A 15,137-nucleotide genomic window follows, 5' to 3' on the forward strand; every position below is an offset into this window, starting at 1 on the left:
ATAAGAAATAGGCTTTTCTTCGAGAAGTGGAAAGTTTTTGTTTGCAATATATAATTAATTTGAATGTGAATGTTATCGATTTCTTATTTCTCGCGCTGTTTCTGCTATTCATAAATCACTCAATATCACGAATGGAAACGTAATGGAACAAAATTACAATTCAAAATGGACGCGCGACAGTCTCGAACTTTGCGCGCGAGATGTCGCGTCAAGAGGGCAGAAAATCAGAAAAGATTTGTTCATCTATCTCACAATCTCTTCATAGCACACACGTTTCTAGAGATCGCTGTCTGTGTAACCTCAAATCAAGACCGGTTCTGCAAAAAACGCTTCTTCGCGACATTGACATGAAAAAAAATTAATTCCGAATCATCTCGATTTAATCGCCTGTGAGAAAAAAAGCTTTCTATGATGAGTGTATTAGCACAGAGGCTGAATCGTTTGCGGTGCACGTATTCGGTGCTGTCAAGGTTATGTGACCAGGGTAACCACGTCCAGCGCACGATCGGCACCCTGTCGCAACGCGGACTCATTGACAGCTACCGCGTGACGTCACACGCGCACCACGTGGCGCGCAATCCGCGTCTATGTCGGGAATTCACGGTGCTCTTCCCCGATCATCAACAGGTAGATTTCGACCTGGACTACCGCCGCGAGAGCTCCAGGCCGGAGAAGATACAGGAAAACGAGTACGCTCACAATCTGTTTCGGAATTCGATCCACTATACGTCGACTATAATGAAGCCAATCACGACGCACGCCTACATCACGAACGACGAGGTCCTGAGACTCCTGGAGCAGGATTGGAGTCTGATGACAGGCGAGGAGATGGTGTCGGCCGTCAAGAAGCTGTCCTACAATATTTCTCAGGGCAAATATGAGTGCATCGATCCTTTAAAGTACGTGAACGCATTCAACGCGATGTGCATACAGAAGCTGAGCAATGATGATTTGAAGATAGTGATGCGACACTTGGTGCCATTTTGCAATTTTCAAAATTATCATTTCCACCAGAAGTTTTGTGGTCGTTTGGACAGGGAGTGCGTAAAGCGTTTCACGCAGTTGAACATTAGTGAGATGCTGTTACTCTGCGACGTCATATATCAGTTGATGCGTAACAAGTCTGAGTATATATGGTATTCCATGAGAAAATTAGGTAACAAACCTAATAAGCTTACTCCTAGACAGATGGTGCAGGTTTTGTTCTTTCTGAATGTATGTAGGAGGCCACCTATAAATATGTACGAGATTGAATATTATTTGGAAAGTTGCATACACGACTTGTCGATCAATGAGTTAGCGATAGCGGCGTTAGGTTTCTTCAAAACCAGCACGAAAATTAGAAATGTTAATTTCCTAATTCAAATCATGAGAAAAACTATCGATGAAGTAGAGGCTGTGGATAGCGTCAGTATCGGAGCACTCATAAAATTAATAAGGTAAAATAATCGAATATTCTTTAACTTGTAGAATTATTGATTTTATTTGTAATATTTTTTAAAAATTGAATAGTACATTTACAGTATATTTTTTATAGTTATTTATTTCAATATTTTATAGATTTAATATTTTTTTACTAACAGATATAGCATGCAACTCACAGCAATCCCTACGCTTCAGGAATTGGTGAAAGCTCTGACGCCGCACGAACCACGTTTTACGTTGATGTCTTTGACACACGTCGCACATGCGTGCGCGAGGGTCGCGTTATACGACGAGGAGTTCATAGATAGACTAATCAAAAGGTAAATTTTATCTTTGTCTGTGTATATTGCCCTTACTTGGAGAAGGTAATAAGTAATGCATACGATTGATATGTACTCAGATTCAATAGCGAAATAAAGACTGCGAGACTGAAAGACTTTGAGAGATTTTGCTTCGTGCTCGCTTGTCTTAATGTTGATAAGAGCAACAGTGTCTATCAAAATATAATTGAAGAACTCAGGAGAACTTGGGACACGAGTCGGGCCGGCGAGATATCACAGTAAGTGTTATAACAATGATAGATTTCTAAATAAAAAAGAAGATTTTTATATAAAAGTTACATCTATTTTATTTTAGTAATGCTTAAAATTTTTTTAACCACAGGTATCCACAAGTAGCTTCACGCGTTCTGGGATTTCTGGCGGTATTAAGTATTTACCCCACGGATCTAATTGGACGCATCATGGCACAAGAACATCTTGACAAGATATATCGCAGATCTAGATACCTCACACGTGAATACAATGTGTTGGATTATAGCCTCCGGCTGGAAGTACCAGAGTACAAAGGGCCATTCCTCAAGTTCTCTACATGTGAGACTCTAGAGAAGGTACACAAAGAGGCTGTAATTGCATGTTTTGTAAAATTGTCGACTAAATAATACATATTAATAGATTTAATTGTCTCTTGCAGAAATTTTTCCAGGAACCTTCCAAGATCGACGCAGCAGAATCGAGTAGGGGGAATCTTCTTTTTACAAGCGTGCTCCAAACGTGTAAGGTATATTCCTACGTCGGATAATCCTACGTTTATTTATTAGAAATTATGTGTAATGAATATTCTTACAGTAGCTCTCATTAACAACAGGAGCTGTTTAATACTACATCGGATATATCGGTCGTCCGACCGTTGCCTCATTACACGCCTCCAGACATCGTCTTCTGTCTGGACGAACAGAATCGACTTCTACCATCGAAGGAATTCCTATCGCAATATCAAACATGTGAGATCATGCGCGTGGACAAGGAAACTTTGAAGAACAAGTGGATTGCCCTCGTCATGGGTCCTCATGGACTTTTAATAAGGAACACTAATTTGCCCACCGGAATGTTGGCTACAAAACTAAGACAGTTGTCTATAATTGGATATACGCCAATCATGGTAAGTTTTTATCGATATATTTTATCGATATATTTATTTAATGTATCAATCTGATTAAAAATAATAAGAAAATTTGAAGTATGTTAAAAGCTTCATGAAATTTCATGTTTTAAATTTCTTTACAATTCTTGATTGAATCTTATAACTTAAGTCATTTTCTGTAATTTTTGATATCATTATTAATTATGATAAATAAAATTTTAAAATTATTTAAATTTAAAATTAAAATATTGTAATTAAAATTTGTAGAACTTGTGTTGAGAAATTTAGTTTTAGAATATATTTGAGACATTTGTGTTAATTAGAATGAAAGATAAATAATAAAAAGAATGTTTTGATCTTTTACAGATATCACATATTTCTTGGTTCGAATGTGCAACACCACAAGAGAGGTGTAATTATCTCAAAAAGCTTATATTTAAGGATAACACAGAATTATCCAACAAATAATATTGGATAAGATTTGATCACTATATATTTAAATAATAAACTATGTATTTTGACTCTTGAATTGTTGATATAGATCACTTTTACATCTTTCTATTTGTTTCTGTATAATAGTTTACACATATAGAGATAGTTGTGTAGTAATTGAATCTCTATTACAGTCTTTCGTAACTTGTATAATCATGTATGTAATTAGAGAAAAAATTACATATAAATTATATAAATTCTTTTAAATATGTTATTATATATAAATATTTTAATTATTGTATAACTAAAACATATTAGGAATATGAAAAGAAAGTCGTTGGAAATATAGCTTTTATTAACAAAATGTTAATAACAATTTCTTATTATACATCATATATGCAATACTCTAATTACACATATGTTATACATATTACTATAATGTACACATTACATCATTTTTTAATATTTACAGATATATAGGCGATGTGGAGTTTGTGTGGCATTGTTTTAATTTTTTTTTTTTTTATATTTTTCTAATATGTCAGATTCTCAAGAGGCATGAGAAAGTGAAAATACTGGTCTGTTTCAAAAGTAATTGTGCATAAATTTCTTCGTGTATTCGACGGTGATGAACAGCGTCGCCGTCGCTGGTACCGTTCTTATCAAGGTCGGCGTCAATCCATTATATAACGCGCCGATGCCTTCTTGTCGCAGGATATCCTTGAAGATTATCAAGGCAGGTGTTTTTAAGTTTTGCACCTAATAAAAACAAAAGACGGGAATTACATCTTTTTGCACTAGACTTTTAGTATCATTACGTCATATTATTATTAAATGTGCTTTTTGCAGCGATGAAGACGAACCTGTATTCTGCTCTTAACCACATCAGCGGGAAATATCGCTAGCCAGAGCAGCGCGCCTCCAACTGCTCCGGCCACCATCGTTTTCTGCCAACCGATGTCTTCCCGCTTCTGACCCTTCGTCGTCAGCAACTCCCTCGTGGCCTCGTAACCGCCGAAAAAGAAGAAATAGCCTGGCATCTCTCGGGCTATCGTCGACGACAGACCTGTAAACAGGCCTCTTACACCTTGCTCCCTAAGAATCTGTCTCGTCAGATTCCACGGTCCTACGCGAGATTTCTGAGAAGCAACGACAATGTCACTCAAAATTCGTAAGTTTATAAAGTTGTCATTAAAAGCTACCGTCATCGGGCGCTATTCACCATGGATTTGTTCGCGGTTGTTTGTATCTGTTCGACTTCCCTCATCGCCTGCAACTTGCACTTTATCAACTCGGTCGGGCATAACGTCAGCGAGGAGAAAAACGCGGCAAAGAAGCCGGCGCAGGCGTTGCTGAAGGAGTTCAGCTCTTTTACGTTCTGTACACCTGTAAGAGAAAATTGACTTAAAAACAGCAATTACATTTTTTGTATTATTGAATGGGTGATCACACAATATGGCTTGGCTTGTTCGAAATTCTTTTGCTTTAAGATATCGTGAATGCGGTTTACGATTTACCTAATAAATTAGCTATTGCTTTCTGACAACCGCCGTATGCCGCGAATAAGACTGAGTTCTCGGCGACGTTGGCAGCCACCGCGGGGATCGTCCCGGCGTACAAACCCCTCGCGATACCGTCTGTCCTCAGGGTACGTAGAAAGCAATTTGCCATGCTTTTATATATGGACGGAAACGTCTGCATCTTCACTTTTACAGTGTCCAGTGGTTGGCCTACGTAGACAAGTGCTACACCGCCTATAAATGTTAAAAAATATTGTTACGATAATATATATTATTATTATATAATATAATAATAATATTGTTATATATTATCAATTTACGACGTGAAAATGTATATATCTCACATATCAGATAGTATTTACGGGCTGTTTCTTTTTTATGAGTAATAAAAAATAACTCTTATCTGAAACTAGTTAAACTAACAAGTATAAACATTTGATGAAAGAGTGTGTGTCAAATGTTAAAATGAAAATAATATATCTTCCTATATCAGTTTGTAATGTTTATTCGTGCATTCGATATACATGATATAATTTAAAAATCTGTAAATTGTTACAAAATGTGTGATATATTTTCTCAACAAATGCAAAGTATTAATTTTCTTTTTCTTTTCTTGTAATGATAAAAGATACCATCTCGCGTCAATTTCATCGATAACTAGTTTGAATTTATCTGTTGATTACATATTTATGTGAAAGATAAAACACATTGAGAGATTGGAGTAATCCAGAAATATTATCTTTCTGCCAAATCTATTACAAATATATGTATATATGTGATATATATTTTATAATTTAATAGTTTTTTATTGAATATAAGAATTATATATATGTATATAATTATAATTATTATATTATATATAATAATATATAATAAAATATATATACATATAAGTTATAACAATTTTCCATTGGTACACGTGACTTTTGGTCTTTATCCGCGTACTTTACGATGCACAATTGTTCGTAAAGTACGTAAACGGAAAGATATCGCGTATAAAAAAATAAAAGCACGATTATACTGGAAATTACCAAGCGAGCCGGCCACGAAATCGATCACGCCGGCTTTGATATTTTCCATGGCACAGCTGTTCTCCTTTGACACGTGAGGCAACTTCGCGCCGATCGTTCCGGCGACACTTTCCGTCGTCATCGTGGTATATTATTTAAAATTTTCAAGTAAAAAAACTGACGCAATCACATGTACGTTCGAGACAAGACAAGCGTACAATGAATCAGTTCTCGCCGCGTGCAAGGCGCGATACTGATGAGCGGGTATTTCGTAAGACTACTGTATCTGAAGAGAAGCCGCTATCGCGCGTGATCGAGCAGGATCGGCTCGAGAAATTCCTGGGCCCCTCGGTGACATTTTCGCTGTAGCGTCTCCGATGTATTGGAGAGAAGAATTCTAGTTTTTAGGTTAGGTTAGGTTAGATTCGTATCGAAAATAATGATTCAAAAGATATTCATGTAGAGAAATTAATTTGCTCTCGGGAGAAAAATATGAGATCATATATAATAAATATATAGATTTATTATATATGATTATTATATACTTAATGATTATGGTACTATAGTATATATAATTATATTTAAAATTATATATAATATTACATATTTTAAATAATTATATATTTAAAATTATATTTAATAATTATATATATATATATATATATATATATATATTTAACAATTATTATATATAGAATATAAGTTATATATATATATGTAATATAATATATTTTGTCGTTTATGTATATTTTTATCTAAACAAAAAGTAATAAGAATTGAAAGAGAATTTTTGGTATTAAACTATGACATAAATATCCAAAATTGCCAAGATGTTGAAGAATGCCCTGACAATAACATACTCGATGTAAATAAAGTAATAAATACATATGTATGCATTGTGAAAAACAAAAAAAAATGATCTCGGAATGCGATGGCGAGGGCAGATCGTAGTTGCTAAGTTACGGGAGGACGCCGGAGGATCCCGAAGGTCCGCGGCCGGGTCGTCATGGAAACGCGCAGTGCCGCATCCTGGTCGCGCATAAGTCACTAGGAAGTGTCTTTCCCTCTGCTCGCTCGACGGAATTTTCGCGTCGCGACAAGCCTCTCATCGTCCTCCCATCATACATATATCGTAATCGAGCGTTCAGGGGATCGATCGTATATTTTTTTTCTAAAATGGAAACGTGAAAAATTTTCGCCAATCACGCATTGATTTTCAAAGAAAATTTTCACATTTTCACTTTAGAAAAAATTACACAATCGACGCCCAGGTAATTTTTTCTAAAGTAAAAATTTTCTTCCAATCACAAATCGATTTCATTTAAAAATCAATGCGTGATTGGCGGAAATTTTTCACTTTTCACGTTTTTACTTTCGAAAAAGTTACAGAATCGACCCCCAGGTCGTCGTGCTAGAGACAAAAGACGACAAAATCACCAGCTCGTAAAAAGACATATGTTCGGGAATCACATTACACCGCAACATTCCGAAACATGAATTCGCCTCGCGATTGATACACACATATATATATATATAAAATTTTTTTTTCTCTCTCTCTCTCTCTCTCTTCTCTTTCGCTCCGTCGTCTTCGACTCGGTTCATTGTCGCCGAATCGCACGAGAGAGGGCACGAAGGAGAGGAAGGAGAGAAAGAGAGAGGAGGTAGAACGCACGTTGCGTACGCAACGCAACGCAAACGCAGGGCCTCTGTTTCCGCCGAAGCTAAGCGGAGAAGGAAAGTGTTGATGTACGCTGCGGGTCGCGTCGTCGCGTCGTCGCGTCCTCGCGCTCGGCTAGCAATAACACGTCCTGCCATGGTAGCCGCGGCGTCTCGAATGCCGCGACACGAGAAGCACGTCGCTGCGAAGCTCTAGCTTCTAGGGGCTCCCGCGATCGCAAGATGCGAGAGGTCCGTTCTCGGGAGAGCATCCTCGCGGTAAGTACTCGTCCTCGTCTCCGAGATCTTCGAACCAGATCCATCTCAGCGGAGTCTCTCCCGATCCCTATTTGGGGTCGCCATTAAACACCCGTTCGCAAGTTCGTCACGGCGGCGTTCCTGCCCTGCGCGATTTTCCTAGGAGACGAGGACACCCGGAGACACCCTAGAGAGAGCGAGAGAGAGAGAGAGAGAGAGAGAGAGAGAGAGAGAGAGAGAGAGAGAGAGAGAGAGAAGAGGGAGGAGGAGAGGACCGTTATGTCGACGCGCATCTATAGGCCGTCTCCGTGTTCCGGTCGATACGGAGGCGCCCGACGTGGTTCGTCCCGTCCGTGGCGCTGACTTCCGAGGGAGAGAGAGACGGCTCGACGAAGCGACGCCGTTTTCGGGATCGTTCCGGAGGATCGACGGGTTGCTCCGAATCCGGATGAATAGCTAGATCACGCGCGATCGCAACCTCTTTCTCTTTCTCTCTTTCTGTCTCTGTCTTTCTTTAGTTCGTCTGTCTCTCCCCACTCTCACTTGTGACAAGTGGCTCGTTTCGACTGGGCTTGGTTCGGTTCCTCGGGGTGACGCCAGGATACCTCGCCTCCTGGAGGCCTTACCCCGGGGAAAGCGCGTGAATGTAGGAAATTGTGCGCCCGGGAAGAGAAAAGTAGAGACATGTGCGCTTGGGGATTTTGTGAGGCATCTTTGCCATGTTGGGCACTTCAGTAACAGCTGAGGTTACTTTAAAGGAGTAGACACAGATATTCTTAGAGCAATGTGGAGTTGTATTTCTTTCGGTTGTTTGAGTTTTCTTCTTGGATTAAATTGTCGGTTCAAGCTTGGACAATGTGTTTGGTTACAATAGCGTAGCGTTTTGGATATTTCTTTTGTTGCGTACACTTTAACAGCTGAGAAGGTTACTTTAAAGGAGTAGACACAGATATTCTTAGAGCGATGTGGAGTTGTATTTCTTTCGGTTGTTTGAGTTTTCTTCTTGGTTTAAATAGTCGGTTCAAGCTTGGACAATATGTTCGGTTACAATAGTGTAGCGTTTTGGATATTTCTTTCGTTGCGTTCACCTGCAACAGTCTACTACGAGCTTTTCGTTCAGGTTTTGATATAATATTCTCAATTGATCTGACTTGTGCGTTATACACTGTCAAATCTATTCGATAGATTTGATTGTTTTGCGGATGTGTAAGAGGAATATGGTATTACCTCTAATATACATTAGAGGTATGTGTAAGAGGAATGTGTTATTACCTCTAATGTACATTATGAATGTATTAATTTGAATCCATTTGAGAAAGAAAAGGAATTTATGTGTAGCTAACTATTAAAAAAATGAATCTTCTTCGTAGGAACATAATTTTGTTTCCTATTCCAGTGAAAGTCAGTGTCGCAGAATGGTGGTGGATTGCCTGTCGATCCAGACCTCAGCAACTGCAGTAAGGAAGCAGGAGCGAAGGTTAGGTGGCACGGTTAGTGCAAAGATGCAACCAAACAGTGGCGGTGGAGGATGTGGAATGACACCAAAAGAGCTCTCTGACAATGACGACTTGGCTACATCTCTCGTGCTAGATCCCTATCTAGGATTCACCACCCATAAAATGAATATCAGGTATTATCGAAATCGTTTCTTCCTTCTTTCTCCCTTAATTAACATGTACATTCACAAGTTTTATCCTAATCTCATTTAACTTAACACCTTATCTTTGCACAACAGATATAGACCGTTGAAGGCAAATAAAGATGAACTCCGCAAAATTATCTGTGAATTTATCCAAAGTCAAAATTATGAGAAAACGTATAAAAAATTAATGGGTGGAGACTGGGGTGCACGACTTCCTCATACAAAATCTAAGCAGCAACAAATCAATTTGGAGAACCACGTAAGTTAAATATGATGATAATTTTAAACTCATTGTCAGGAATTTATATTATTTTATTTCGAACGATACATAACTTGTTGTGTGCATAACTTCGTTATTTTCTTTTATAGATCAAACGATATTTGCGAGTTTTTGACAAGGATTCTGGATTCGCGATAGAGCCGTGCTACAGATACAGCCTAGAGGGACAAAAGGGTGCTAAGATATGTGCCACCCGAAAATGGATGAAGCACGAGAAGATTTCCTGCCTCGTCGGTTGCATAGCGGAGCTTAGTGAAAAGGTTTGAATAATATTTGAATAAAAAATATTTAATCAGATAATTTCTCATCATTCTCATGTTATTCAATCTTCTTCATCTTTATTCAATAGATATTTTCCTTTATTTTCATTCAACATTATATATTCTTTTTAGGAGGAAGCTGCATTGCTACATCCTGGAAAAAATGACTTCTCTGTGATGTTTAGTTGTCGAAAGAACTGTGCCCAATTATGGTTAGGGCCTGCTGCTTATATAAACCATGACTGTAGAGCGAATTGCAAGGTTCGTAACTGCCAATATTGCACGAAATTCGAAATGTAATTGAAAAAGGAATTTTATATCTCTATATATAATATGTGAACGCGAGAATATTAATTTCACGATATTATACAGTTTGTAGCTACGGGAAGAGATACAGCGTGCGTCAAGGTGTTGCGTGACATTGAAGTGGGCGAGGAGATTACGTGTTTCTACGGAGAGGATTTTTTCGGCGATGGTAATTGTTACTGCGAATGCGAGACCTGCGAGAGGCGAGGGACCGGCGCTTTCGCGAGTCAGAAGCCGGGCGAGGAACTGTCATCCGGTAAAAATTCAATGATAATAATATTTATCAAAGAGGAATGCGATATCGTCGTCGGATCTTATCTAGTTCGGATACTGTGCAGGTTATCGTCTGAGAGAAACGGATAATCGAATCAATCGAACCAAGCATCGACAGCAACCTTTGAACAGGAATAAACAGCAAGCTGATACCGCTCTTACCGAGCGAAATGCAGTTCTGGTTGGAAACGCGGCGGTCGCGCCACAGTCTCTCAGTATGAAGGAATTGCGACGCAAAGGACTCACCAAGTACGATGCCGAGCTGCTTATCGCTCAGGGTTGTCGTTTCTCCGATATCAATCAACAGCAGCCAACGATCAACAACGGCGAAAACGTGCTGCAGACTCGACCGCATCCTTCCGCGGTCACGACTTCCGTCACGAGGAGTCTTCGTAACAAACAGCTGTGCAAATTCGACGGTACTGCCGATGACGGGAGTGCTCTCAAGAATTCTCAGTCGCTCAGAACGTCTAGGTAGCGTCTTCTTCCTTGATACGATTAAATATTCGATTGATCTTTATATGTATTTGATAATTTATATATCTTTGGGAATATTTTTATACCGTATAATACATGCAATTTCAATTTCGCAGGCTTCACAAGAGAACGGAATCAAAGAAGGGGAAGATTAGTATAAAGCCTGTATCGGTCTGTCTCGACAGTTCCGTTGTGAAAGATGCGGAAGTGGCGAACATCAGTCATCGAAAAGAGGATTCGGATAGAGTACCCGAAGAGAGTCTGTATTCGCGATTACAGAAGCATCTCGTCACGGAGATGGATCGCAATTTTTACGTGGAAGATTCACGACGGCGTTCCGCGACGGAGGAATCCTCGACCGAAGGATCCTGTCCGTTACGACTGACAAAGATGGAGGACGAGTCTAATGTCAGCGACGACTTGATGGAGGACGAACGGGGAATACCGAACCTCACCGCGGAAGTCGAGCCCGACACAGTAAATAATATTAATTCTTCCAATTACAAAAAGGGACATTATAGTACAAACGCCTGTGATTCAATTCGATTAAACTCCGCGTCTCAGATCCACGTGCAACAGCGCTTACATACCACAGAATTAATTCCCGACGACACGAATTGTCGCTCGAGAGACTATCGTCGTTCTTCGTCGCCCGTACGGGATAAGGAAGGTGAAAATCATCCTTGCAACACGGATAATTGCCTCGACAAACTTTCCAAGTCTCGTAGCAAACGATTCTCCTCGACGGACGAGAGCAAAACGGTGAACGAGGATTCGTCCTGCGAGGACGATGATTCGCCGTCGTCGATCGAAGACAAGAAAGCTCTGCGACAGGCCGACTTCCGGCATAACGATGTTCTGTATGAATCGAGCTCTCGATCGGACGACGAATGTTGCGATATAAATTCGGCGAAGGTAATCGTGGTGCAGAAGTACGATGTGGAGAAAGATGTGGAGAGTGAAGACTGCGAGAGTCCGATTGTCGTCGACGCGACGGCGGATCGGAATCGCACGGACAGTGTTGAGTTTTGTGAACTGAATTCTGAGGAAGTTGTAGAAATGAAAACTAGTATTGGAAACGTCTTAAAGTGTTACAGCAGTACGGTTCCGAGCCAGGGAGAGGAAGAGGAGGAGGAGAGAGAGGAGGAAGAGGAAGAGGCGAGCGTCGTAATGAAAAGTGATGCGTATATCGCAAACGTTGAAGACTGACGTCAGATCCGAGGTGACGACGTTACGCGCAATCGAGATAGACTCTAGAGTACATATTAGGGAAGAAAATAACGCGGCGGACTTTAATAACATACAGACTGGCACAGAGTATAATAACGATCTAACGGATCATAGAAATTTGCAGGACAATCATGATCCTTCGTCGGTGAAAAGATCAACGTCCAGGCGGAAAGATCACGCATTGGAACACGCGTCCTCGAGATCGTCTCGCAAGTCGCAGAAGAGACTCTCGAGCACCAAATCCAAGTTCGGAATGGACGGAGGATGCTCAGGATGACGGAGTAGAGGGAAAGAGTCACGGTAAAACCGGAAAGAGCAAGAACAAATCGACCAAGAGCCAGAGGAGGGACCGGCAAAGATCGGCTACGGCCGAAATCGGGGAGGCCGATGACGATTCGGGCATCCAGGGTGATATTTACGAGTTTAGCGAGAAGGAGAGTAATCTGGAGGACATTGGGATACTATCTATAATAAGACGCGGCAAGCATGAATCTCGTCACGCGTCCTCATCCACGTCGCCTGTGCCGGAGATGCAGTGCAACGATGAATATAGTAAAGCCGAGCCGCCAGTATTAATCCCGGAGGAACCGTGGCCTCCGATCGATTCGACGGCCCGGAGCGAGCACGCCGCGGATTCCAATAACGGTGTTCAATCGGGAGAGAACTGTGATGTCGACAGGAGCTTGGAGAGGTAAATTATATTGATACACAAACAGTAATATTCTGTTTTCTTCGTCGTATAACAATTTTGTTTTTATTTGTATTCTGGAAACAAACGTGTCAACCAATTCCCGAACTACGTATATAGGGTGTCCCACTGTTGACGAGATGTTTTATGCTATTTATTTCATGTTATATTATTCGTTTTACAAGATATTTTATATACTATTCATTTTTGGGTCATCTTATCTTTATAACTTTTTATGCCAAAAATTACGAAGAATTGATTTATTTAAAAAAATATATAACGATTCCATTGAAAATAAACGTAAATGACTTTCAAGCGACTAAAAATACCTTAGAAAACGTTAATTAATTGAATATCTTGTACATGTTTTTTCCTTCAAAGTCAATCGAAAGATTAACGAAAGAGTATTTCTTTTTCAGATTAACAGTCTACGAAAACAGCAGCAGCAGCACGCGAAAATCAAGCTCGATCCCATCATCCGAGTGCCAATGGCAAACGAGCAATCCGAGCGAATGTCGAGTCTGGCCCGTCGTCATGCCAGAAAAGCCCAAGCTTAAGCTGACGCTGCGCATGAAGCGATCGTGTCCGCTTCTGGAGGACAACCTCGAGTCCGGCACGAGCGGTTTGAGCTGAGGACAGCTACGAGCCCGAGTACGAGGTGTTGCGCGTCGAGGGCCTGGAGAGGCGCAAACGCCGGAAGAAGCACAAGAGCAGGGATCGCGAGAGACGGCACAAGAAGTCGCGCGAGCTGAACCTCGACCCGCCGCCGCCGCCCATGAAGAGATTACGCTTGATTCTCGGCAACGAGACACGCACTATCGATCTAACGCACTCTTAACAGCTATAATTCCTCCTTTTCCTCCATTCCCCGGTCCCTTCCTTTTCTCCCTCCCTCCCAACCTTCGTCACGACGCGCGTGTAATATCAATTTCACACACATTACGACAGACTATCTTCTGAATTATATAATTTGAATTATATAATTAAAAAAAAGGAGGATCTCACACACACACACACATAACACCGACACTCCTCCGGAAATTTTAGGCCTCCTCGTCCTGCGACATGCGAGAGCGAGTTCATATCTTGAACTTGAAGGTACCTTTCTCACGGTTAAACTTGGTTTAGAATTAGAACTAGCAATTACTGCCTTTCCTTCCTATCTCACTCTTCTCTCTCTCTTTCTCTTTGTCTCTCTCTTTCTCTCTCTCTCTTTCTTGTAGTCCTTGTTATTTAAATCTTCTAGAAATGTATGTCTTATTCTGGTAACAACGAATCTCTGAAGGCCTACCGAGATGTGTGAACGGAAAAATTCGTAGGTGGGAGAAATTGTAGATCGCGTACATGTTTTTTTCCGTCTAGAATTAAATACATAAAAAATCAAGGAAATAGTATGTGAATACTTATCCAAACGTACAGTTTCGTAAAGTTAGTGAAGCGCTCTATAGTGCATTACAAGGATAATTCAATTTTTTCTAATTCGATCGAGCCAAATCAAGCGTATTACTTTTTTCGAAATTTCTTTAACGAAGAAGGATCCACATAATCTCCCGAAAAAATTTGTTTCTTTTTATTTTCTTCTCGAACTAACTACTTCCCATAAAACGCGAACTATTGTATATGAAACGAATTGTATCGATCTCATATTTTGCAAGATAAACACATAGTATCTTACGAATCTTACAAACTATAACTCTCATTGAAATCGTTTCGGAAAGTAGTCCGTTATTATATTCTTGCTACTTTCCGCCTACATGTGTGGTAAAACTCCGGAATGGAGAGAAAGGACGAAGGAGGAGGATCCCTATACTTATACTATGTATAATAATATAATTATCTAATTGATTAAAACAAAATCTAGCTAAATATTAGTTAGTTACTATTATTGTAATCGCTATTCTCGAACGAAGGGTCGAATATCATGAAAAACCTTGTAAATATTGCTTATACATATAATGATATATATATATATATATATATATATATATATATATACATATATATACATAAGAAGTTTATTACCGTATTCTGTTATTTCGGTGTATATTACAATGTCTTTCGATGCGAGTCGATACGTCACAGGCAGACGTCGCGCATTGCATAATACTATTGTATACGGCAGAGCTGTCCACATTTTGCTCTTTTCGGCCGATTTCCGAGATTCACCGCCCAGCGACCCCCACTCGCGCTCGAGGCCTTAGCAACGCGTTGACCGATAGCCGTAACTAAGACGCACGGCGCTCCGTCTCAAGGACGAT

General features: G+C 40.0%; 3 protein-coding genes across 6 annotated transcripts; 2 read left to right on the forward strand and 1 right to left on the reverse strand.

Moving 5' to 3' along the window:
* The first annotated feature begins 246 nt into the window (after positions 1-246).
* LOC114940524 (uncharacterized) lies at positions 247-4,667 on the forward strand. 4 transcript variants are annotated; one of them, XM_029315239.2, is made up of 8 exons: positions 248-1,439; positions 1,584-1,745; positions 1,826-1,984; positions 2,089-2,314; positions 2,398-2,484; positions 2,572-2,865; positions 3,214-4,015; positions 4,129-4,667. In XM_029315239.2, the coding sequence occupies exons 1-7, from the start codon at positions 409-411 to the stop codon at positions 3,313-3,315; spliced, it is 2,061 nt and encodes a 686-aa protein (XP_029171072.2). In that variant the 5' UTR covers positions 248-408; the 3' UTR covers positions 3,316-4,015; positions 4,129-4,667. The 4 variants fall into 4 exon arrangements, with proteins under 4 accessions (XP_029171073.2, XP_029171074.2, XP_029171075.2 ...); XM_029315240.2 differs by lacking the exons at positions 3,214-4,015; positions 4,129-4,667 and having other exon boundaries at positions 247-1,439; positions 2,398-2,479; positions 2,553-2,817; XM_029315241.2 differs by lacking the exons at positions 3,214-4,015; positions 4,129-4,667 and having other exon boundaries at positions 247-1,439; positions 2,398-2,479; positions 2,556-2,817.
* Positions 3,617-6,222, reverse strand: LOC114940525 (mitochondrial ornithine transporter 1). The gene is made up of 5 exons (XM_029315243.2): positions 5,831-6,222; positions 4,797-5,033; positions 4,502-4,665; positions 4,143-4,418; positions 3,617-4,038 (listed from the first exon to the last, which is right to left on the reverse strand). The coding sequence occupies exons 1-5, from the start codon at positions 5,949-5,951 to the stop codon at positions 3,865-3,867; spliced, it is 972 nt and encodes a 323-aa protein (XP_029171076.1). The 5' UTR covers positions 5,952-6,222; the 3' UTR covers positions 3,617-3,864.
* Positions 6,223-7,683: 1,461 nt separating this feature from the next.
* Positions 7,684-14,826, forward strand: Hmt4-20 (Histone methyltransferase 4-20). Its single transcript, XM_029310672.2, is given in 12 exon segments — positions 7,684-7,744; positions 9,120-9,353; positions 9,459-9,624; positions 9,735-9,905; positions 10,038-10,166; positions 10,278-10,467; positions 10,550-10,958; positions 11,078-12,164; positions 12,166-12,443; positions 12,445-12,882; positions 13,299-13,509; positions 13,511-14,826. Coding segments are annotated over 11 exon segments (3,501 nt in total). The 5' UTR covers positions 7,684-7,744; positions 9,120-9,138; the 3' UTR covers positions 13,718-14,826.
* Positions 14,827-15,137: the final 311 nt, after the last annotated feature.

Source organism: Nylanderia fulva, unplaced genomic scaffold (assembly GCF_048542155.1).
Source record: "Nylanderia fulva isolate GAGA-0341 unplaced genomic scaffold, ASM4854215v1 Scaffold21, whole genome shotgun sequence".
NCBI classification, from domain to species: Eukaryota; Metazoa; Arthropoda; class Insecta; order Hymenoptera; family Formicidae; genus Nylanderia; species Nylanderia fulva.

What these genes read in the sequence shown, in the direction of transcription:
- LOC114940524 (XM_029315239.2), top strand. Translation starts at nt 409, where the DNA reads ATGATGAGTGTATTAGCACAGAGGCTGAATCGTTTGCGGTGCACGTAT. An exon ending in CATGTGAGACTCTAGAGAAG is followed by an intron (nt 2,315 to 2,397) that starts GTACACAAAGAG and finishes TGTCTCTTGCAG; the next exon opens with AAATTTTTCCAGGAACCTTC. An exon ending in TTGGATATACGCCAATCATG is followed by an intron (nt 2,866 to 3,213) that starts GTAAGTTTTTAT and finishes GATCTTTTACAG; the next exon opens with ATATCACATATTTCTTGGTT.
- LOC114940525 (XM_029315243.2), bottom strand. Translation starts at nt 5,951, where the DNA reads ATGACGACGGAAAGTGTCGCCGGAACGATCGGCGCGAAGTTGCCTCAC. An exon ending in CAACCGCGAACAAATCCATG is followed by an intron (nt 4,419 to 4,501) that starts GTGAATAGCGCC and finishes GTTGCTTCTCAG; the next exon opens with AAATCTCGCGTAGGACCGTG. An exon ending in TGGTTAAGAGCAGAATACAG is followed by an intron (nt 4,039 to 4,142) that starts GTTCGTCTTCAT and finishes TGTTTTTATTAG; the next exon opens with GTGCAAAACTTAAAAACACC.